The sequence below is a fragment of the Perna viridis genome, chromosome 1, assembly GCF_037379345.1.
Source record: "Perna viridis isolate PV_CMFRI_1.1 ecotype Kerala chromosome 1, ASM3737934v1, whole genome shotgun sequence".
Taxonomy (NCBI): Eukaryota; Metazoa; Mollusca; class Bivalvia; order Mytilida; family Mytilidae; genus Perna; species Perna viridis.
Window position 1 is genome coordinate 4054863 of NC_142445.1, and position 25653 is coordinate 4080515.

The 25653-nt window shown below is 32.3% G+C and overlaps 1 protein-coding gene across 1 annotated transcript; it reads right to left on the reverse strand.

The window, feature by feature from the left end:
- Window positions 1-428: 428 nt before the first annotated feature.
- Window positions 429-25635, reverse strand: LOC148626904 (complex I assembly factor ACAD9, mitochondrial-like). The gene is made up of 18 exons (XM_088559449.1): window positions 25356-25635; window positions 23377-23464; window positions 21914-22015; window positions 21431-21537; window positions 15791-15891; window positions 14493-14640; window positions 10601-10703; window positions 10190-10263; window positions 9676-9751; window positions 9028-9098; window positions 8349-8468; window positions 7425-7553; window positions 7043-7122; window positions 6094-6232; window positions 4655-4732; window positions 2760-2888; window positions 2328-2400; window positions 429-800 (listed from the first exon to the last, which is right to left on the reverse strand). The coding sequence occupies exons 1-18, from the start codon at window positions 25605-25607 to the stop codon at window positions 700-702; spliced, it is 1971 nt and encodes a 656-aa protein (XP_088415575.1). The 5' UTR covers window positions 25608-25635; the 3' UTR covers window positions 429-699.
- Window positions 25636-25653: the final 18 nt, after the last annotated feature.

Here is a 25653-nt window from a genome sequence, read left to right on the forward strand (position 1 = left end):
GTCTGCTTGATGTTTCATTAAATAGTCAGATACCATTACAATTCCTCTGTATTTTATAAATTTTTGTATTCAAATATCAAAATATCCGATATCACTGTTAGTGTAAATTCCCACGTGTTAATAATAAATTCGTTTCTTTTAACAACACGCGCAATTTTAAATTAATTAAATAAACCATAAAGAGTGTCAACAAATTAATTTTAAAAGCCAAGCTAATCGTTGTTAAAACACACTTTGATGATGGTTTGTAATAAAGCAATCAGTTTTCCGACTAATTAGTTGACTTTGAGACATCAGGGTTAATTAACCTCAAAGTCTTATCGGGGGGACTGATTGATTTTGACTAATCCGAGTTCGACACATTGAAGTTCGACTGTAGTTCATATTTATTTTTAAGTCGTCATTTCCACCACAAAAGGACACAAAAGAACAATGCATTGAATGCTTTAATGAAAAATATCACAGTTCCTGAGAAATTATGACATTGAAATGACACAGTTCATAGTAAATTATTAACATCTCAATCTCCCTAAAAACCTAATGGTTGGAAAAGTCTACTTCAAACTCTATCTCATTGCATCATGGAACTTTTAAGTTTGTTCGAAGAAAAATTTATATTTTTCTAACCCAATACAGGTTTTCAGCTAATTTTTTCTAAATAAAATGCCCATGTAACTTGAACACAGATATTTTGATTAGCTACCAGTTTCTCTCTAGTGGATGGGCAGGATAGTAACCTTTGGTCTTGAATATTAAATCAGCTATCTTTGTCATGTTTTCATCTTTGTTTATTGCTTTACCTGAAAAAGAGAACCATTACAAAACAAAATTACTATGTATACAGTGTGAGTATATCTTATACTAATTAGCTTGACAATGTGTGCACTTTTAAAAAAGGTAGTAAACTAGAGGCTCAAGAGATCCCGAATTGCTTAGAACTTGAAATCATGAGGTCATATAATTTGAACATTTAAAGTTTAAAAGGCCTCTGGTAGCCATCTTGTTTAATCAAGCAAATTCAAAATTTCATAACTTGTTAAAGTTTTCCCTATTATTTTTTCTACCAATTTTGGTCACCACTGGATTAGTAAAAGCATAGATATAGGCCAAAATGTGTTTCCCCATTGAGTTTCAAAGGCAGCTTTTAGTGGACACATCCACCTGCTGAGCTACCTGAGCCACACAAAAAATGGATGGTTTGTAGAAGGCATTAGGGTCATTAACTCAATTAAGTTTCAAAACATTGGCAAATGTGGTTTCAGAGAAGTTGATCTTTGAAAATTGGCCAATCAGAAGCTTAAATGGCAACTGGCAGCCATCTGCTTTAATCAAGCAGAACCAAAAGTGGATCATTTGTTAAGGCTCTTACATCATTTCTGCCAAATTAGGTTCAAATTGGTCAAGGAGTTTTTATGTAGTTGAGCCAAATGTGAAAAGTTTACAGATGACAAGGATGGACACCAAGTGATGGTAAAGGTGAGCTAAAACAATTATACTAAGTATACTTGATGAGATTTACAAAATGAATGAAGATACAATACAAAATAAGTTCAGAAGTGCTACTCAGTTATAAAATCATATATATTAACTACACCATTTAAAAAAACAAACTTCCACCAATAATAGGGGTGGAAATATGGTAGGTACAATGAAAGTTTTTTTATTTAAAAAAAAATATATTCATGACAAATGATACATGTTAGTTACTTAGAAAAAAGACTTACTTACCAGACTTCTATGTCACATAAGAATTTAAAATATTGCATTGATTTAAATTTAATAGCTTATATATTTCATCATACAAGTATATCAAATCTTACTATAGTCCATGGGCAGGGAGGTCCTCAGTGCACATCCTGTGTCATCAACTTCATTCTGATTTTCAGGTAATTTTCACCTCCCATTTACAAATTAATTTGTTGCCAAAGAATATTCTTTTTTTCAGTAAAGGCCTATAATTGTAACCTATTGTGTGAAAGCCCAGTTAAATGTAATAAATAATTTTTAATGTCAAAGTCACCTAAAGAAAAGACAAATGAAATATTGGAGTGCTTTAAAAAAAAATTTGAAGAAATTTTCAATTTTAAAGGGAGATGACTTTGAAAATAGAATCTGGTCATCATTGATTTTTGAACTTGTCTCATACATTCATGATGGATACCTTTGGTATAGATTTGATCAAAATATGTTGAGAAATGTTGGCATGAGAAGGATTACAAAATGTGACCAACAGACTCACAGATACCTCGTGTTTCTACTATATCACATTGTGGCAGGGGAGAGAAATTATAAAAAAAATGATGACAAAATACTTTACCACTACTTACCTTTATTAAGCTCTGACACCTCATGCTGTATTCTCTTGTTGGCTTCATAACAGAAAGTGTTGGTTATCATAAGCTGAAAATTATCATTTCAAAAATTATTAAACTGAAATTATCAAAATATCATATATTGTATCTCAATGGTGACATTTATTTACAGAATAAAAAAAATTTAAACACAGTAGTTGAACTTGGTCTCTCCATGGCAATAACTATATAAGTACTTGTTGTACAACCTTGACCCAATTCACACTATAGCAGGTATTAAAATCAATTAAATTTATACATCTATTATTGCTGTATTACTTCCCTCAAATGCAGACTTTTGTAGGTCCTGACATCAGGACCATTTCATGAATTGAAAAGTTTCTGCTTGCAATAGCAGTAACCTAAAGTGCATTTCTTGTCAGTTTATCACTAGCTTACAATATTCACCTCATGACTAGAATGCTGTAATCCTATAGATAATGATCTACTGGTCCTTGCTATACATGAGGTCATGGCATACAGATCTATGGCTATATTGGCTAATCTCTTCAGGTCATATTGTTCTTCTACTACTTTCTAAAACAATTGTCAAGGAAATTACAATGAAAATAATTTTCCAAAACCAGCAAAAATCTTCATTTGCAGTTCAAAAAATGGAGTAATATGTTCTTAAACAAGTGCAAAGATAAACAACGGTAGCTTCCATAAATGTGAGGAACTCCCATCTTTCCCAGTGAAGAGCCCAGCAGAATGAAGGAAAGATCTTAAATATTACATGCCAGATCACAGTGCACGAGAGAAAAACTTTTCTGAAAACTGATATTATGACATTATCATTGTCTCCATGACTACCATTGTGACATTACCCTGCAAAAGCTGAAATAACATACCTAATGTTCTCAATACTTACCAATACAGTCAGTGAAGACAAATGTTTTTTATGACCCCATCCTCATTAAAAATGCAACAAAAACAAAAGAATAAGCTATGTTTGGGTCGTCATTTTTTATTACTTCAGATGGAAACCTTAGATCCTCATTTTCTATTTAAGAATAAGCCATTTCCATTAATGAAGAGGTTTCTGAGATACTTTCCCATTACCTGAAGTAATTCTCATCATTATTATAAGAATTATAACAAAAACAAAGTAAAATGCTCAAAATTAAATACAGCAGTCCCTCTCTTATATAGCCACCCATACTGCAATCCAAAACTGGCAACACAAAAGAGGTGGCCTCTCTTGAGAGGTTAGGCCAACTTAAGCATTTCACTAAATATGTTTGTTTGCTTCTGTTACATGTACGTTGTTATGTACTAGTACACAAATTATAAATAGTTTTATTTCATATTTGTTATGTATATGTTATGTACAATTAACTATTGAATCAAGTTTTGTTTATGTACCATATTTTTCGGACTAAAAGTCAATTTTTTTTTCAGCAAGTCGTCACTTACAATATTTGTTTTACAGACCTTTGAACTTTCAAACCTATTGTTTTCCAAACCTGAGCTTACATAGTAAATTTATTTGGTTACATTATTTCATAATTTGGGGTTAAGCTGTCATTCAAACCAGCAATGGATTTACAAAGATAATTGATTCGTGCAGCTATCAATTTTATGAATGAATATAACTATGTTTTACAAAATCTATGCTAATTGGAATACAGAACTTTACAACCGTCAGAATATATAAACAAACTATACAAAATTCTTTACCGGAAAAACATTATCAAAATTGAGCCTTCCTGATTATCAGTCCTTTCATATGCAAATTTATGCCCACTTACGGTATGTCGTAACACATTTGCACATGGTGCTAACTAAAATCAATTATACTTGTAACCTAAATGGCTAATTGCAAACAGATTAAAAAGGTAACAACTCTTGTTTGTCATTTGAAATACCTGGTCATGTTTTTATTATTTATTACCAGTAGTGATCATGACTGATTCATCAGACTAATTTCACACTTTGGTGCCTATGCTTGGCATGTTTACAATTTTGTACACATGATCTAAGGGCTTCAGGTTAATTGACACTCAATTTAAGAACTTAATTGAAAATATACTTGGGAAAAATGCTCAACATGATCTACATTGACACCTACAGTTTATACAGGTGGGCACTTATAAGGGTTCAATTTGCACTATAAGTCACTAATGCAATTGAAATGTAGTCCCTTAAGGCTGGTAGACATTGGTCGGGGGGGGGGGGAGCTTTCTGAGAGGGACTACTGTACCTTAATCAGATAATTATTAATATAACTTGTATGATCAAAATCAAAATCCAATCTGTCAGTTGACAGTTATAACATATCAATGCAGAAAAATTTTACTTACATTTCCATATTTTTCTAATGTTCTTTCTACAGAATCTTGTAACAGCAAAGTACCTGCTTCTAAAATCTGGGCAGAATCCTGTAAAATATCAATTATGTTCATAATACATTTCATTTATTTATTAAATGTTGTAAATTAATAAATTTTCTTTTTGCAAAGAAAAACTCCATACTTGATTCCATTTCAAGATGTTCAAAAATCAATATTACACCTGGATATATTTGGGGTACCTACCCAGTAAATCAATATCACACCTGGATAGATTTGGGGTACATGTACCTACCCAGACAGTCAATATTACACCCGGATAGATTTTGGGTACATGTGCCTACCCAGTTAATCAACATTATACCTGGACAGATTTGGAGTACATGTACCTACCCAGACCATCAATATCACACCTGGGTAGATTTGGGGTTCCTCCCAAGTTAATCAACATTACACCTGGATAAAGTTGGGGTACATGTGCCTACCCATTTGATCAACATTACACCTGGATAGATTTGGGGTACATGTACCTACCCAGTTATTCAACATTACATCTGGATAGATTTGGTGTACATGTGCCTATCCAGTTAATCAATATTACACCTCGATAGTTGGGGTACATGTACCTACTCAATAAATCAACACTACACCTTGATAGATTTGGGGTACCTACCCAGTAAATCAACATTACACCTGGATAGATTTGGGGTACCTAACCAGTTAATCAATATTACACCTGGACAGATTTGGGGTACATGTACCTACCCAATTAATCAATACTACACCTGCATAGATTTGGGGTACCTACCCAGTAAATCAACATTACACCTGGATAGATTTGGGGTACCTAACCAGTTAATCAATATTACACCTGGACATATTTGGGGTACATGTACCTACCCAATTAATCAATATAATATCTGGATAGATTTGGGGTACATGTACCTACCCAGTTAATCCACATTACACCTGGACAGATTTTGGGTACATGTACCTACCCAATTAATCAATATTACACCTGGATAGATTTGGGGTACCTACCCAGTAAATCAACATTACACCTTGATAGATTTGGGGTACCTACCCAGTTAATCAACATTACACCTGGATAGATTTGGGGTACATGTACCTACCCAGTTAATCCACATTACACCTGGATAGATTTGGGGTACCTACCCAGTTAATCCACATTACACCTGGATAGATTTGAGGTACCTACCCAGTTAATCAACATTACACCTGGATAGATTTGAGGTACATGTACCTACCCAATTAATCCACATTACACCTTGATAGATTTTGGGTACATGTGCCTTCCCAGTTAATCAATATTACACCTGGATAGATTTGGGGTGCCTACCCAGACAATCAATATCATACCTGGATAGATTTGGGGTACCTACCCTATTATTGTTTATATTTTTAACGATCTTTGAACACTGAAAATCTACCTTTAAACTAGGATGAATTTCCTCATCTAGATGAAGTGTTAATTTTGGTTTATCTTTCACGAATCGTACATCTCTGAGTAATCTTTTATTGGCAGTTTTAAAGAACAGTTTTGGGTTAGCTAATGGGTTCCTCAGCTTTCTGTAAATAGCAATTATTGTCATAACAGTAATGGTTCTGGATAACTGATGTATAATAAACAAGATCAAGAATATATTTGGTAAGATAAATCTGATTTATAGTAAAATATACATTACATTTTTTAAAGATAATCATTTCATTGGTTGATTAGCAAAATTCAGAAGTGTTCAGTTTTTGACAAACAACAGTGACTAAACATGGTCTGTTTATATTTCTCATGAGGACTGGAAGTAAACAAAGGATGATGTAGGAGATAGATTTAATTGTCATGATATTCATTGTGATTTTTTACCCATTAGAAGTAACATTATTAAAAAGTACAGAAATTAAGTAATATTCAATCAATTGAGTACTTGTACTAACAATTAAGTACTACATGTATTATGCTGTATTTCCAACTTTGAGGCAATTTATACTTCACTACCTTGCAAGCAGTTATGAAGAAGCATAAATTGTCCCTAAGATGGTTAAGCAAGCAGACATTGGTCAAAATAAAAAAAAAATACTTATAATCAACTTTCTAATAACTTCCTGTCCAAATTAAGATTTAATCTGTGATGAAAATGTTACCATATTTAGTTTAACAAACAGATGTGGACAGAAGGTTGTACACCACAAAGCAAAAGACAAGATAACAAAACAAATAGTTCACTAAAAACAATATGGATACAATATGACTGCATTTAAAAAACGAAATATTCTACATCAAATTGTATGATAAGTTCATGAAAATTGAGAGGCAGGAATACATATAATACTTTTAAACCATATTCACCACAACATTAAAACTTTATGCTATGACAAACATACTTGATTAATTCTTTTAAATGTTTCCCAGCATGTTGACAACCATGAAGAGCAATAAACATTCTTAGTATTTCATTAGTACCCTATAAACAGAATTTATACATCAATTAATATCATCACAATGTTAACTTGTAATTCTCAAAGTTTATGATTTATCTGTCTTGAAAAGGAAAAACTAACTTGAAGAATATTCTAAATATACAGTATTCAATGTGACTCCAATATTAAAATACAATTCGATTTTTATATTTTACTACCTTAAATTTGATCCATGGTACTTTTGTAAAATAATCATTATCATATACTTAACCTGATCATATTTTAAGGATGTTTTCAATGATTATTTGTTACACATGCTTGTAAGTATCCCTTGCATATATTTTACCTCAAATATCATGAGAATTCTTCCATCCCTGAGGTAACGCTCGTAAGGGTAGTCTTTCATATAACCCAATCCTCCGAGGATCTGGAGACAGTCATTAGCACAAGCCCAGCAACCTTCTGAACTAAATATCTACAATTATAAGAGTCACAATACAAAGATAATGTAGTCTTAACCACCATCTGTACTTAGCAATACACTAGTAAAAACTATGTGTAAAAATCCTAAACAGTGTAATCTATGTAAAATAAAAACTGAATATAAACATCACCTGTCTTATGTGACCCTGATTTTACTGTCCCTCAGAAGGTCACTAAAGAGAGACTTTCTTTAAAAAGAAAATGTAAAATCTACAGGTGTTTCTTCCATTATTCCAAAAAGATATATATGTTTCGTAGTTTCCTCAAAAGCATTTTTATGCCATTTCCTTTTGTCATGTATAAATGTAGATTTATAGGTAAAGATAATCACTTCCAGTAGCACACAATTCATATGAAGGTTGACAATTTTATAATCATTTGAAAGAAGACTTGTCCAGGACAAAGGGAAGTAACTCATATTTTTACACTTGTGACCTGTGGCCTATATTACAAGATAATATATGTTGAAATGAACATTATTATCTCAGGTTACTATGTTTTACATAAAGTTTGCAAGCAGTCAGTCAAAAGGGTTCTATTCTTAAAATTAGTGTGTAAATTTTGAATTACCTCTCTTTTGTAGAACTATTTTATTAGAACATTATTCAACATTCAGCAATAATATATCATGTACTACTCTAATCTTAACAAACTATTTCTGGTTGATTACATAAATATTTGTTTCTTTCTCTAACAGTAACAACTAATCATTTACATAATGAATTACAATACTTGTAACATTAAAGCATTTATACAAAACTCAACAGATAATGTCATTAAATGTTACCTTTACGATAGCAGCCTCTACTGAGAGGTCGGGTTGTTCATAAGCATCCAATGATCCTGCTGTAAAGTATGCCATACTCTCCATTACATATGTAGTTATAGCCAATCTAGCAAACTTCTCCTGCAAATAATAGGAAAGAGTGAAAAACCAAAATAGGATCACAAGTGAAAATTTTCAGTATTCAAATTGAATGATCTAAAATGATCTGTTTAGTACAATGTATAGCTATACATTCTTATTATCATTTATAAATGACAACAATAGATCACTTTGTTGTTATGTAATCATCAGAACAATCAACACTACATTAAAAAACTTGCTGTAAGACTGAAGACTTTTCCATCTTAATCTTCAAAACTGGAACAAAAGCTATAGTATGGTGTCCTAAAAACTTAAAAAAATATATAACCTCATATATCTACACCTGGGCAGATGCAGGTATAATCTTTTTTGTCATATTAGAATTGTTAAGCATGGTGTTGTACTCATTTACACTTGATTTGGCCTTTATATTCATATTTCATACCTTGATAGTGCGGTATAAAATAATCAAATATAAAGACTCAGCCCATATGTAAATGAGTGCAACAAAATACCCCAAGCATTATACCTTATATGAATATTAAATACAACAAAATTAGAAATCCATTAAGTACTTATTGATATATTGCAACCCTACCTTTATTAGAGGAAATTCCGAGAGATTCCGACCAAATTGCTTTCTAGTAGTTGCATGTTCTGCTGTTAAATCTATGAAAGTAAAAGATCACATATCATACAGAAGATAAAGAAACTCATATAAAAGATTAAAGAACCATTGTCTACATATCTAACATCCTATAATGTTACTGAGTGTTAAAATAATATAACAGAACTGTACTACTACATACATATCTCACTGATATCTTAAGTTTTATCTAAAATAATATCTAGTGATCTAGAAACAATTATAGTGACATAATACCATGTACATGTATCCCATCTACTGAAAAAAACTTTTCAAAAGTCTTGGTCACCTGACAGCTTAGTCATAAGAACATAAATTATTTTTGTCTCTCTTTGATTGTTGGTGTTACACAAATCAGCAAACAACAGAATAAACTAACTTTGTAATATTGAAGAGAGATACCGTTATTGATTACATTATTTGATTTATGTACTCCAAAGAAATGTGTTTTTTGTCAATCCATAAACATTGTTACCTGCCAAAATAAATGAAACCCGTAGACAGGTACATAATTCAACAGAGAAGGTGAATATTCTTCTGGTTTGTCCCTCATATCAGAAAAATATAATGAATAGAAAACAGTTTTACAAAAATTCTTACTAATAAGTTTCTTCAACACCCCTGCTCCTGAACTACCCATACTAAACCGTCCACTGTTTAATATATTCATGGCTACCTAGAAACAATAAAGCTATTATGATTTACTGTTTAATTATAATGCTGAATCTTTTTGCAAAATTACAAAATGTAATCTTAAAGTTCTCTTAGAAAATCTCTATAATTTGTTACCTGTAAAGTTTGTTACTCAGAGGTCACATCTTCAGCATTAAAACATACATATATTTGTAAATAGTCCCTAAATACTGTATCTGGAATACATCACTACAGTTTAGTGATATACAACTGTTAAAGTATTCCATTTCATGATGTACCAATTTTGGCTATTTTCGTGGTGGACAATTAATCCCTAAAAATAATACCCACAAAATCGATTTCTAACACTACGTATACGTAATGTTAAACATTTTTCAAAACAGTGAATAGATTCATAAGACAGAATCCATGAAAATTAGAAAATACAAAAAATTAATACATTTACAGTATATATACGTACCTTGAAACCTCCCCCAACTTCTCCTAAGACATTCTCTAGTGGAATCGGTGTGTTGTCAAAATGTACTTCACATGCTGCAATATATAGTTAAAATATGGTGGTTTGTACAATTTGATGTAAAGTTTTGAGCCAATGATTTAATCTACAACATATTGAAGTCAACACAGTGTCCTCTCATTATTTTTGTTATTAGACTTGGAGACATAGCCTTATAGGATTTTCCCATATCTTCGCTCTACAGAATATACATGTACATAAATTGTATAAGAACAAAGGTAGTTGTGGTTTAAGTTGACCATAGCCATTTCAAACCAAATGTAACAGTAATACATATTCAAAAAAAATATTATTTCTGTAGTAAATTTATATTGTTTATGCCTGTGTTACTTGCTCAGAAGAGAGATGACTCACTGTTAGATCCTCTAATGCCCAATTTGTCCTCAGGTTTACCATTAGTTATTCCACCAAATTCTCTCTCAACAATAAACGCAGTTATTTTATCTACTTTCTCTCCCTGTGAATATAACAAGAGGCTCCCAGGAGCTTGAATCGCTCACTTGTTCAATTTTTGCCCTTCAAGGCAAAGTCCATCAGTTTTGACTCAAGAAAGACTTTTGTAGAATTTATCATAAGGAACATTTCATTGGTAAATAAAGAGCTGCACTTTAAGCGCATGATACGCCCATTGTCCTTTTAACTTGTCCTTATAATTTTAATTTTATATGATCAACCAGAAATACTGTGAGCCCTGTCAAATACCCTCCCCCCCAAAAAAAGTAAATAAAAAATGCACAAAAAATTTGGCACTATCAAGGCTACCTCAAGTACGTTTGTTGTCTTGATTTTCATCCATACATTTCTATCATGTTCAAAGAACACTTTTCTGACAAGGTTACCAAGTACCTTTTATATTTATTAGTCGATCTTCATAACAAATGGTCTGTTTTCAACGATTTTTCAACAAAAAAATTTCCTTGGCTGTTTCCGCCTTTTTTTTAATAAAAATTTATAAATATCCAAAGGGAGCTTATGTCAATAGATATGAACAATTCACCAAAGCTTCATAAAATTAGTGAAAGTGTTTTTGAGTTATTGTCCGAAGTGTTGACGATGGACGGACGCACGGACAACGGTATACCATAACACTTCCCGTCTTAGACAGGCGTGTATGTAATGTTCTCAATTACAATTTTGATATTTTTCCCTTGTCCCAATAGGTATTGTTTAGTTATCTTTTCATTGGTTATATCTAACATTTGATATATTTAGATGTTCTAATAATTAACCTATTCCTATGTCCTATTTCCTGACCCTAGGGTACGCTTGATTTCTATTTTGGATATTGTACTTTTACTTTCATTTTTGAGTCATTTCCTGTTTCTGGGTTTGAGATTACATGTGAACCACATAAGTCAGAGCATTGAACCAATGTGTTTTCCATCGAGATTTTTTTAGTCAATCTTTTCATGACAGACCACTATGTAAGTCTTATTATTATCTTCAATGCTTATATTTTATAGTTGCATACATATTGTTGATGGGAAAAGAGAAATTAATGATATTTTTTACACAATTGGCACACATGTTGTTTTCTTACATTTTGCCTAGATAAGCCATGCCTTCATAGTTTATGATAGGTATTTTGAGTTGTTTTCATTCCACTTGCAGTATTAATGATATTGTGACGTAAAATATGATATATCATAATTATTTATGCATCCCACATTCCCTTCACCAGTTTTGAGATATTTTGAGATACTTTGAGGGGGAGACTTTCCTGTTTGAAAAATTGATCTTACCCCTGCATCATAAAGGGAGATAATTCAAGTTTATTTCATAACACTTTTCTTTAAAATATTGTGTGATGTATTATTTGTTATCTGTATTTTGATTCTGATAAATATCTTTGATATTTTGAATGTATGATCATTTTGATTGGACAATTATTTAGGAAAATCCTTTTTTGTATATTTTCAGCTTTTTACCACACACTATGTGCATTCATCAAATAAAAGTAAACTTCAAATGTTTTTTGATTGAGGCCCATAGATGGTTATCTATCTGTCTGTACCTGTCTGGCTACGAGGCGGAATAGTGTAAGAAGTTTCTTATAATCTACTCAGGGATCTCCATGGATCAAAATGAACACATGGCTCACTCTCCAGTTGGACAAATTGTCATCGTGGCACGTGTCCTTTCACACAGAAAATAAATTGCCAAAGACAGTGTGTTAAGGTTGTATGAGACATATTTAAAAGCACAAGCTACAACATAGAAATTAACGATCAACAACGGTAAATCTTCCTGTCTGTATTGTCTAACTCAATAATCCCAAGGTCAAGTTGAATAAACACACACGCCAATCATGATGATTTTTGACAGGTGTGGGTGATCAATAGGCAAGATAATTGAGAAATACAATGCCAATTTGCAATGCATGACGCAAATCTGAATACAAGGCGCACACCAAATAAACACATGGCGCCGCGCCATGCAAAAAGAACCACATATTTCAAAATATATTAATAATATGTATTGTGTGGAGAACTAACAACAGTTTTTCTGTTCATTTTCATTTTTATTCTCATTCATAGTTCTTGGTAGAGATTCCTCATACTTTGTAAGAAATAATTCCAAATCATCTTCCAAATATACAGAGGAAGATGTTTACAAAATGCTGGAATTTTTAATCGACAACATATTTGTCCAGTGTGGTGGACGTGTTTTTCAACAAACGGTCAGCATTCCAATGGGAACAAATTGTGATCCTTTACTTTCTGACCTATTTCTTCACTCTTATGAGGCTGACTTTATAGCTGATTTGATCAGAAAGAAAGAATATCGTTTGGCTAGATCCTTCAATCTCAGTTTCCGCTATATAGATGACGTATTATCTTTAAACAATCCTAATTTCGGGGATTCGATACATCGCATCTACCCAAAAGAACTTGAGATAAAGGATACTACAGATACTGTGAAGTCAGCCTCATATCTTGACCTACACTTAGAAATCGATGGTAAAGGAAAACTATTGACCAAACTTTACGACAAACGTGATGACTTTTCATTCAGAATTGTCAACTTTCCTTTCATCTGTGGTAACATCCCTTCGGCTCCTGCTTATGGAGTGTTCATATCACAACTCATATGTTATGCCAGAGCTTGCCGAAACTACGCAGACTTTTCGTATCGCGCTAGAAGTCTAACAAATAGGCTTCTGGAACAGGGTTATGTTGCTACGAGATTGAAGTCATCACTACAGAAGTTTTATGGTCGTCGTCATGAACTCGTGGATCGTTAAAATGTATCCATCAGCACCATGAAAACTGATTTATTCAACGGGTCATAGTTTGCCTTTCCTCGTTTGTCTACCCCGGACTTGACTTTTTATGAGCAACTCGGCGGGTGTTTCTAGAAAAGCAAAGGACGCTTACCCTACCGGTGCACCTGGTCCATGCTCCCAGTTTTTAGTGGAGTCCGAGTTGCTCATTTACTTTTGTTACTTTGTATATATGATTTTAGTTACTTTATGTTCTTTGTTGTGTGTGTCTGTTTTCCATGTCTGGTCTTTGTCCCTGGATTACATTCTTTTGATTACCGCTATAACCTTGGTTCCCTTAATTACTCTTTCACTGTATATGTTGCTTGTTCCTACAAAATGTACAAATGAGTACTTGCTTCTACAAATGAGTGCTTGTCTCTACGATGAGTACTTATCTCTACAAATGAGTACTTGTCTCTAGAAATGAGTACTTGTCTACAAATGAGTACTTGTCTACAAATGAGTACTTGTCTCTACAAATGAGTACTTGTCTCTACAAATGAGTACTTGTCTTTGCAAGTTTAAATCGATAGGACATCATTAAACAGGTATGTATGTTCATCACGAAAGTGCATGACCCTTTACTCTTCTAACTGTCTCAGAGGTCTACTGGTAGAATGCTTCCCTTAAGTATGTTTTTGTGGCTTTGATTATTGCCTGTGTCATATATTAAGACTAAAATTGGTTTTCAATACATCTCAAACCATGCATGCAACAAAAAGGTAAGACAATTGGCTGATTTGGAGTCATTATAATGTGTCTAAGTAAGGTGGCATGCCTTCCTGCAGGCAGCTGCTTCAGTTAGCTAGCACATTTAAGGTTTTGCTCAGTGTGTAAAAAGCTGGGTATGTTTGATTAATCAAATGTTCCTGCCCTGAAATGCATGAAATATCTGCAATAGGACATAAACTAAAATCAACCATTTATTCCACTACATTTAATTGAGATGAAAGCATGACTATTACCCACTAAAAGACTTACATCTTTTTCCACTTCAGTTTGTGCAAATACAGTAAATACATCAGCTATTCCTCCATTTGTGATCCAGATTTTGCCTCCATTTAAATAAAATGTCTTCCCATCTTCTGATAAAGTAGCTCTAGTTTGGATGGATGCAGCATCACTTCCACTGTAAAAGATAATGCAATACTACAGACATTGTGCTCACAAAAAAGTTTTAATGATAGTAAGTCAGTTATCTAATGTCACTAAATAAAATATATTCTGATGTTACTACTAATGTCTAATATCATTGAATTGACTTTGAGAGATTATTCAAATCCATGATATAATGTGTTACATGTAAATAAACTACTAATGTTATACATATGAAAACCTGTCCTAAGCATACTTTCACACATTCACATATTGATTTTGCATGGGTACAAATTTTCTTTCAAGAGTGAAAGGTCCTGTACTTTTTTGTGTCATAAATAAAAGATCGACATGAAGAAAGTGAAAAGTCTTCAATAAGAGTAACTATTAAATATGGTAGGTCCAGGACCTGGGTAGAACCCAAATCAGAAATGGAGGGTCCTAGACCTCAAACCAGTTAATTTTGTATCTTCTGTCTATTAACTTTATATTTGACAGAGATCTGCCATGAAATATTAGAAACACAAATGAAAACTGCCATGTAATGTGAGAAATTCAAATGAAAGATTCTGTCTGATAGAAAACTGGACAGTAATGTGAGAAACTCATGAAAACTGCCATATAATGTGAGAAACTCACCTAAAAGTTTCTCGGAGACAGTGATTTCCCGTATAATGAGATAAACTCACCACCAAGGTTCTCTGAGACAGTGATCTGCCATACAATGTGAGAAACTCACCTAGATTTTAAGAAGGTTGCATGAGACAGTGATCTGCCATATAATGAGAGAAACTAACCTAAAAGGTCCTCGGAGACAGTGACCTGCCATATAATATGACAAACTAACCTAATAGGTCCTCGGAGACAGTGACCTGCCATATAATATGAGAAACTAATCTAGAAGTTATGCAAGACAGACTTAGAACTGGCATGTAATGTGAGAGAAACACATGGAAATTCTCCCTGACAGAGATCTGACATGTAATATGAGAAAATCACCTGGAAGGTCCTGTCATACAGAAAACTGACATCTTATGTGAAAAACTCAACTGGAATGTCCTGTCAGCCTGAGAACTGACATGTAATGTGAGAAAATAACCTAGAAGATTCTCTTGGATAGAGAACTGACACTCACTAGAAAGATTATGTCAGACAGAAGCTGTCATGCTCTGTGAGATACTCACCTGGAAGGTTCCGTTAAACAGAAAGCTGCCACATGTTCCCCTGTTGCAAGTTTAGGTAGATATTTCTGTTTCTGGGCTTCAGTGCCAACTATCAAGATACCCTGGAAAAAAGTTTAAATCTTCAATAACCTGACTTACATGTCATTAGATCTTCATTAACCTGACTTACATGTCATTATCTGTAAACATTTTTTTTCTCAACACAACCAAAAGTTTGAAAAATAAAAGGGAAGGAGTCATACAAAATGACATTTTGCAAAACAGCTTTTAGTACATGCATTAATGTAAAGCTACTTGCAAGATAAATTACGCAGTTGTTATTTAAAAGATTAAGAAATGTGTACAATACTGAATTCTTAGTTATTGTTGAAGAGTTGCGCCCAGCAATGAATGGTTCATTATAACATGTTTGTATATATTTAATTTAATCATCCAACAATTTAACAAAGGAAAACAATGCCACGTTTCAATATACCTTCATGTAACTAATACTTATAACATATTACATTATATTTGAAAATTTTTAAGACAACAATAAAACTTCACTGAAAACTGTAACGAGACATGGATTCCTTTATACTATATATATTTTTAACAATGTTATAAAGTAAAAAAATACTTCAGGAACACATTAATTTACTTCTGAGAAAAAAAGGTTTATACACCAGGGTTCTCCATGAGCTGTTTTAGCATGGCGGACCGCCATCGTTAAAATGTTTGCTCATCCTGCTTACCAGAACTGTGTGACTTTCCATTAAGTCAAAGGACTTCTACTGTTGCCTCACATTATAATTTATACGGACTACTACTACCCTTGAACAAATACTTGAAAAACAGTTTTCCATATGGCCATATATGTTGACGGCATAATAAAATTTGAATCCACATTAAATAAAATATTTATATATTGAAGGAATATCTGTTTTTTTTTTGTAAGAAAACAGTTTGAAGACAAATATATTCTCCATTTATAATTGTCAACTTATACAATGTACTTATAAATAATGTATCAAATAATATGTGAAAGTTACAATGTCAAGTTAGATTAAATTTATTCCTATTCAAATTTTCTTCATTTAACTAACTTTTGAATACATTTATCGATATTTATCGATTTTGTAGTAACAGTTTTTTTGGATAAGTTGTTCTTTGATCAATAGTTCTTGTTGAGAATGTATTCAGGTGTTCCGTTGTAATACATCTCTCTTTTCAAAAGATTGAAACAATGCCCCCTAGTTTGATTAGTAGATAATGAAAACATATTTTCCTACTTAATATCATTGACCTCAAGGAGAGCTTCATACAATTGAAGCATGTCACTTCGATCTTGTCTATACTCCCAGGTATGGAAGACCAAGTGTTTTTAATTCATTTATGTAACTGAGATCCCTAACCATTGGTACCAGTTTTGTTGCACAGTTTTAAATATTCTTGACTTTCCATATATTTTTTTCAAGGTAAGGTGACCGTACTGGTGTACAGTATTCAAGCAGCAGACTGACTATTGAAAATTAAAAATATGTCTTTATCCATGTGGTCAAACGATCTTCTAATTATCGCAAGTACACGCTGAGTCTGCTGACAAAGACATTTGTATGTTAATCATATTTCAAGTTCAGTTCAAATGTCACTCCAAAATCTTTCTCTTTGTTTACTGGTAGTACTTGTATATAGTTGTCCCAGTTATCTAACATTGTATATCTAGCACATTTGTTGTTTGCACCAAAGTGCATCACCTTACATTTTGTAGCATTGAAAGAAATTTTCCATTTCCTTGACCAATTACATAACTTATCTATATCATTCCACAGTATTTGTTGTTGCTGTTCATTTTCAATTCAAGTGTTTATCTTTGAATCATCAACAAATATTTTCACTATTCCTGAAAGAGTATCGGGCAAGTTGTTTATAAAAATGATAAATAATATGGGACCAAGGACACCACCTTGGGGTACACCACTTATAACTTCGCTGATGACAAGATAAAAGGCATTGTGATCTACCAGTTAGAACTTTTGATCCAACTTAATATATTTCCTTGAATACCAAGACTATGAAGTTTCCTTAAAAATGCTCATGTGGAACAGAATCAAATGTGTGCCTAAAGTCATGTATTATCAACAGGGTTTGAAGAATCAAGTAAAATAGACCACTCATGAACTATTTCAAGGAGTTGTATAACACATGATCTTCTTGGTCTGAAACTGTACTGGCTATCTGATAACAACTTATTTACTGATAACTCATGATCTTATTTAATGTATAACTGATTTTATAATGAACTTCAAATAAAACTTTCACATGAAGGCCATCAGTGCCAGCAGATTTATCAGATTTTAACTTTGATAGTTTTTAAAGGGCATCTTCAGAAATTACTGATACATTTGTATATCTGATAATAAAGGGTCCATTTCTTTAGTTTCTAAAAGTTCATTTAAAACATTGGTACAGGTAAACACACTACTAAAATATTCCTTAAAAACTTCAACTTTATCTACATCATTTTGTACAAGAGTACCATCAGTTTTTTCAAGGCCGCCAAGGCACCTATACCAGATTTTGTATTCAGTTTAGAATTCACATACTTCCTCTGATACTGTTTGTGTATTTACTCCTTGTACATGCATATTTTATATTTTCTCTTGATCAAGCATATGAATACTTTTTCTATGCCCTACATTTCTTTAAAATAGCAGACTTTGCTTTCCCATCCATCTATAATAGGGGATTATCAAATTTACTGTCACCTATTTTCTTAGGGATATGCTTATCAGTCTTTTCAAGTGACTTATTTTTAAAACAATACCACAATTGGTTGACATTTTGATCCTGAAGAACATCATCCCAATCTATAACTTCTAAGTCATTGTTAATAGCTTCATAGTCACCTCTATAATATTTATAATTTACATACATATCATCTTGGTAACTGATATAATAATAACACATATAATTGAAATGAATGACTGCATGGTCCTTTTTACCTAGCAGTGAGTCAATCATGTTCTCCAAATTTCTGAAGAAAAGGTCAAGACAGTTGGGCTGTTGTCCTTCTCTTAATCATGTATTAACTTTTACATGTTGGAATAAGAAATTGTCAAGAACACAAAATAAAAATTTGGTATATGTATGAGCATTTCTTGCAGATGACCCTAAGCTATTTGAGTCAATTTCACCAAAGCAGATAAAGAATATGATTAAGACCCATAATGTTAATAATAACAGATACAAGTTTGTCATTATTCTCAGCTGATGTCAATGGGCTGATATACACTAAACCAATCAAAAGTTTTTCATAGTTAGTTACATGTAATATAACTTTGCACAATATAGCTTCCTGATAGAAGTTATCAAAAAATTGAGTTAATTAACTTTGAGGCTATTTTTAATGAATAAAATAATTACAGAAGGTACAAGTTTCGAATATCCATTTAAGTTTGCATATTCAATACTATGCTTATTCACAACATTTCGCACTTAGACATCAGGCTTTTCCAACGACAAGTATGCTTCAAGTTCTGAACATGTATTTGATAGAGAATCTTCAAATAGTAAGTTTCTGATTGTCATTTTGTGTACTTATAATAGAATCAATACCTGATGAATCAGTAATTCCCTCTTTTCAGAAGCAGAGTCATTTGAGATTAATAACACTAGAAAAAGAACTGTTAAAGCTGTCTTAACTCGAAATAGAAAACTATAAGTCAATTGAACTTGAAAAGAAATTAACAAATTGTCTCAACTTGAACTTAACACATTTACATTTACAAAAGTATCAGTGACTTTATCATTTTCCTCCATCCTGGTTTCCTCAAAGGAGACCACTTCATCTCTACGAATCACCCATTTCTGGTTTGGGAAATCTTTGCAAGTTTTAACCTCAGGGCCTTGCCCTCTTCCCTTTCAGATTTTGTGTGATCTCAACCAATGCCCACTTTTTTGTTCGTTTTTCATTTTAAGTCTCTTTTAACTGATAAGCATTTATAAATATATATGCCCTAGTTCCTTTATTTTTAAATTTGAATGACGAGTTTAAGTGGTCTACTTTTCTCCGATCTACTCATTGGTTTAGGTCCTAACATGGCAACTTCCCTTAATGGATGGTCAGCAATATCCAACCCACATGACTCATTAAGAAGTTCATTTCAAGAATAAATTTTTCATCATCATCTTGACTTTCGCTTATGGGGTATTAAAGAAAATCATGTTCTCTAATATGATTAAAAAATAAGGGCTGTAGTGTGTGTTATTTTCAACGATGCCAGAAATCATCTATGTACTTCATTGTTTATTTTACCGTTTAACCGGAAACAAAACTATGTAACTCGCAGAACGATAACTCTGTAATTACCGTAAATGTACTTGTTAGTATCCTGGATAGCAAACAAGCAGTTGATATTTATTTTCTCATCAGGTATTAACCACTACACTGTCCAAATTCATACATTCAATCATATTTATTTGTTAAAACTACATTGTTCATTAATTCTCATACTATTTGAAGCTGACAATTACATTTTATTGAATCTATCTATTTTGGTGACTTTTGAAGATTTTGTCAAAGAGTTTACAACCAAACTAACAACAAATGCCATGGTTAAATTGTCATCTGCCACGATTAACTTTTATTACTATTATTGGCAAAGAATTATTTTATGCCTAAAAAAACCATCAATTACTTACGCAGATTACAAAAACTAATTAGTCATGACAAATTTACAACTGAAGCCAATCAGAAGATAATTATTCCATTGCCGATAAACTACCCTCCAAATTAATTTCATGGGAAGTGTCAATCAAATGAAAACTTTTATTGTGAGCCATTCAAAACTGACTATAGTCAAAGGTAACTCAACTATGGCCAAAAACATGTGGCTATTTTTAAATGCAAAGTAGAATGAAGGTTGAATATCAAAGCATTTTCACCTTAAAGAAATTGATTTATTCAAACCAAGAATCATATCCCCACATAATAATTATTCCATCAGATACTGGCTTAAACACTTCGAATTGAAAATAAAATGACTGGCTTTTGTTTACACTGCCATGCTGTTCTCTTGTTGTGTATCTACCTCCAATGTCAGGAGAACGTAAGTTCTTGCCGAGAAAATATAAAAGAAAATTGAAAGTAAAATTCCCCAAGCCTTAATATAGTGCAAATATCAGTAGGAAAAAAAATGATTGTTCTATTTACATGCATATGCTTTGATCCACATAAATCACGATTTTATGATTATTGATGGGGTTTCTGTCATGAATGAACTTCTCATTTACCCTCCCACATGTTAATGTCTGATTCATGCACATGTATTTTTGGCACTCCCAGCCATGTATATGTTTGGCAATATTATTTCTGGCAACAAAATATTTTGAGGTAAGGGTAATTTATATACAAGATATTTTTAATGCCAAAAAAAAGAAAGTTACAATGACTAGAAAAAAAGTTAGGGAAGAATGCACTAATGAAATAAATATCATATTTTGAAAAAAAATCCTACGACTATAAAATGGAAAAATGCAACATATTGAATGTGTCCGCTTCAGTGAAAACTGACGCATAAAATATTCCTCCATGGAGAACCCTGGTACACAAACTTGTATAACCTTAAAAAACTCTGCTATTTGTGTTGTTTAACCTACTTTTAATCCAATAGACTGATGAGCTGCCAATGTAACTGATATGGAACTATCTAAAGATGTTATTTCTGCCAGTCTGGCAAACTCTGTTGCATTCAATCCAAGTCCACCTACAAACAGTCCATCAATATATCACTGACACATGGATTATCTTACTTAAGTGCATCTACAAACAGTCCATCAATATATCACTGACACATGGATTATCTTACTTAAGTGCATCTACAAACAGTCCATCAATATATCACTGAGACTTAAGAATTACAAATTCTCTACAATAATCATGTCTATAGAATACTTTAGTAGCACTCCGTAAAATGTCCTCAGAAGGAAACAAAACAATCTATCATGTTGAGTCTAAGACTGAAATAAATTTTGGTTGAATTTTAAGTATTCTTGCAAGGAAATACATTGAAAATTCTGTATTTTTTTCTTTTTTTTAATTATTATTATCTTATTGGTTTGTTCCTAATGTTACATACACACCATATTCAAGGGGAATTTGTTGACCAAACAACCCCAAATCTTTAACTTGATGTAAAACTTCATCAGGAATTCTTGCTTCTTTATCAATGGTTTTAGAATCAACTGAAAAAGTATTTATTCCTTCAAGGTTCATGTATGAACTACATAAATTTTGCTATTTATAGGTTTTAGCGGGACTTCTGATTTTAGGTTTTTTTAATACATTTTGTGGTTCTTTCGTGTAGTATAATTTGTTATTGATATGTTGCTTGATTTTTTTTTTATGTGTTGTATAATTTGTTTTTCAAGTATTGTATGCTTTGCTCTTTATGTAGTGTACAATATATTGTTAATGTATGTTCTTCTGGTGTTCCTAGCATTGTTTTAACCAAGGACGTCACATACATTTTACCTTCAGTACTGCTACATTTCCTTCTTTTTACAACAGGTCCTTATAATAAAACTTGAAGTATCCTTATTATACTCCCACAAACAAAGTTTAGGGGGTATATAGGAATCACTCCTCCTGTCTTTCTATCCTTCTGTCCACATTCCTTGTAAGCACAATTCCTCCTAAACTGCTTAAGTGATTTTGATGAAATTTTATAGGAAGGTTGAGTATCATATTGTGCATGAAGGAACATAAACACTGTCTACCAACTCTTAAGGGAGATAATCCAAATTAAAGGGTTTTTTTTATGTTAAAACATTGTAAGTGTAACTCCTAAAACGCTCAAGGGATTTTGATGAAATTTTATAGGAAGGTTGGATATCATATTCAGATGAGCATGAAGGAACATAATTACTGTCAAAGGACTCAAAAAGGAGATAATCCAGATAATGATTTTAAATGATTAAAACCATGTAAGTGCAACTCCTTCTAAACACCTAAAAGGATTTTGATGAAATTTAATAGGAAGGTTGGGTATGAAATGTAGATGTGCATGAAGGAACACACCAGTAATTACTGTTAAATGACTCAAAAAGGAAATAATCCAAATCAAGGGTTTTACATGTTAAAACCTATTAAGCGCAATTGCTCCTTCACCACTCAATTGATTTTTATGTAATTTTATAGTAAGGTCTGGCATCATATATTGCATGAAGGAATGCAATAATTGTCAGAGGACCCAAAGAAAGATAATCCATATTAATGCCTTTTCATGTTTAAACCTTGTATGTACAACTCCTAAACCGCTCAAGGAATTTTGATTTTATATTATAAGAAGGTTGGGTATCATATAGTGATGCGTATGAAGGAATATGATTAATGTTGGATGACCACAAAGGGAGATAAATCCAACTTAAAGGCTTTACATTTTCATTTTAAGTGGGGGGAGTAGGTATTCTCTTTGTGAGCTTGCTCACAGTATTTCTAGTTATAGCTATATCACATTTCTACACTATTACGTTATTGATTGACTGATTTATTTAATAGACTTGAGATATCATGCCCTAAATACTGCATTGGTTGTGAACATTACCATCATTGAAAAATCTCTCTATTGGCTGCACCAAATAATTAATGTCTTCTAATTGTTCTTTGGTCAACTCTGGGTAAACAAGCACATCCTGAAATCATAGTGATCAAGTATTGTAAGTACACTTTGGAGCTTTCTTCAACTATGAAAGCTTTATTTCTTCTAAATAAAAAAAAATAATGGATATAACTCGACACATTCTACATCGAGAAACAGTAAGGAAAAGTAACATTATTATTGATACTCATTATTTCCAGTCAAAATAAGGGGTTGCCCCAGAAGTTATCAGTTTTATTACTATATTTTCTTGTCATTTTTCTCCACATCAATCAATTTATAATATAATTTGAACATACAAATATGTCTAAAAAAAGCATCAAATAAGCTGAAATGCTTATCGTATCAATATCAAAATTCTTATAATGCATGAAAGTTATGTGTAGAGAATACAAAGTAAAACTGAAATGTTTAAAATTCAAAGTACCTAGATATTTGGAAGGAAAAATTACCATTATTTTTTTTCTCAAACTTACTGACAAGGGGACAACCATTTAGACTGAATGAATTGATAGTTTTGCAAGACATCAATAAACGAAAATTTGTACAGAACATAATTTTGGACCAGCCCTTCTAACCCAAAATGTCTGTTTTTCATTATATCATGCAGGTGAGCAGTAAATTCATTACCATACCCCTTGATCATTGCCTCATGTAATAATTGGGACATTGGGGTTAGTCAACAAAAATTTGTTCTTTGACCTTGTACAGATAATCATGACATTCACAAGGAGGTATTGATCAATTGAATCTGATGCTTATCCCTCACAACCTCTCAAGATGGCATAATTATTTGGACTATACAGGGGTCTCACTGTATCAAGTTAATTGATTGTTTTCTAGACTCAGAAAAAAAGACCTCTGGAAAGTGGATTACTATTTTGTGTGCAGTTAGAACATCTAACTTTTCATTGCAAGATGCATATCATATTGTTTACATATATGTGGCATATATATCTACATGTATGTGAGACATGAATTCTCCTGTATCATTGACGATATTATTAATGAATTTAATGCCCTTAGAAAAACCACAATTAATAAAAGACACTTTTGTGTTCAATCTTGATGTAGGGATTAAGCCAAAGAAATTCTTTAAGGATTTCAAAAGCATTTGTTGACTGGAATTATTCTTTAAGTTATTTACATAAAACTTGACTATAAAAATGGGGTAGTTTATAATCAAATCTTTCTAGTGAGCATCTCCCGTATAAAACATCTTTAAGATTACAAAATGTAAGAAAGGTATCTGAAACATGTTTACAATTAGTGTTAACATCGTTAAAAAATCGCTTGATCCACATGATTGTGGAAGCTATGGTGTTCAAAGTTTGGTGGAGCAATTAGTCATCCATGTTTTATTGGCAGTTGAATAATTTTGTTCTTAATTTCAGAGGGCCTTTGGACCAAACAAAGTCTCTGATGATCTTTTGAATTGTGTTTACATATTCTTAAGGTACATTATCTGAAATTATTACATAGATAAGTTGACAACGAAAAATGTTCGTACTGTAAAAACATAGAAACCATTGTACATAAATTTTTTGAATGCAAATATGTACAGACTTTTGGGAGAGACATTGTGGAATGGTGGTCTATATTTCAAAGAAGAGTCGCGCTTAGTAAGCTTTACAAAATTGTCATTGGTATATTAGAGTTCAGCAATTAAATTTTAATTATTGTATCCTATTATGTTAACTATTTATCAATTTGACAAAAGATATCAATCAATTATGTGTAATAAAATTTCTTAGATATTACAACCATAAATTTGAAATACTAGAAAATGTCTATCTAAGCCTAAGGAAATTATATTATCAAGCAGATTACAATATTTTTTTTACTTTCAAAATGGGGGCGCACGCCCATTACGCCCTTACCTGGACCCGCCCCTGACATCAGATAGCACTGAACATGCACAGTACCTTGTCAAAGTCGCCAAGAAACAAATTTTTAACGAATGGTTTGTTAGTTAACGGTTTCAACCGTTTTTCGGTAACATATTTTCCTCCTTGGTCACGAATAATAGAAGTGTCATTTGTTGTTTCCTGTATTGTACTTTGTTCGGATGCCGTAGCGCTATATGATTTTGAATGCGTCCATTTGTTATGAAAACACAGCAAGCCTTTGTCAACTCCCAAACGGTGAATACGAAATATATGTCTCGACATCATCATTTCGAATGCAAATCGAAAGTAGAAAGATTAAACGAGAGACTTCAAA

Coding starts and splice junctions, on each gene's coding strand:
- LOC148626904 (XM_088559449.1), bottom strand. CDS start 25,607: ATGATGATGTCGAGACATATATTTCGTATTCACCGTTTGGGAGTTGAC. Junction 21,538..21,913: donor ACAAATTCCCCTTGAATATG/GTGTGTATGTAA, acceptor GACTGTTTGTAG/GTGGACTTGGATTGAATGCA. Junction 801..2,327: donor GGTGTCAGAGCTTAATAAAG/GTAAGTAGTGGT, acceptor TCTCTTTTTCAG/GTAAAGCAATAAACAAAGAT.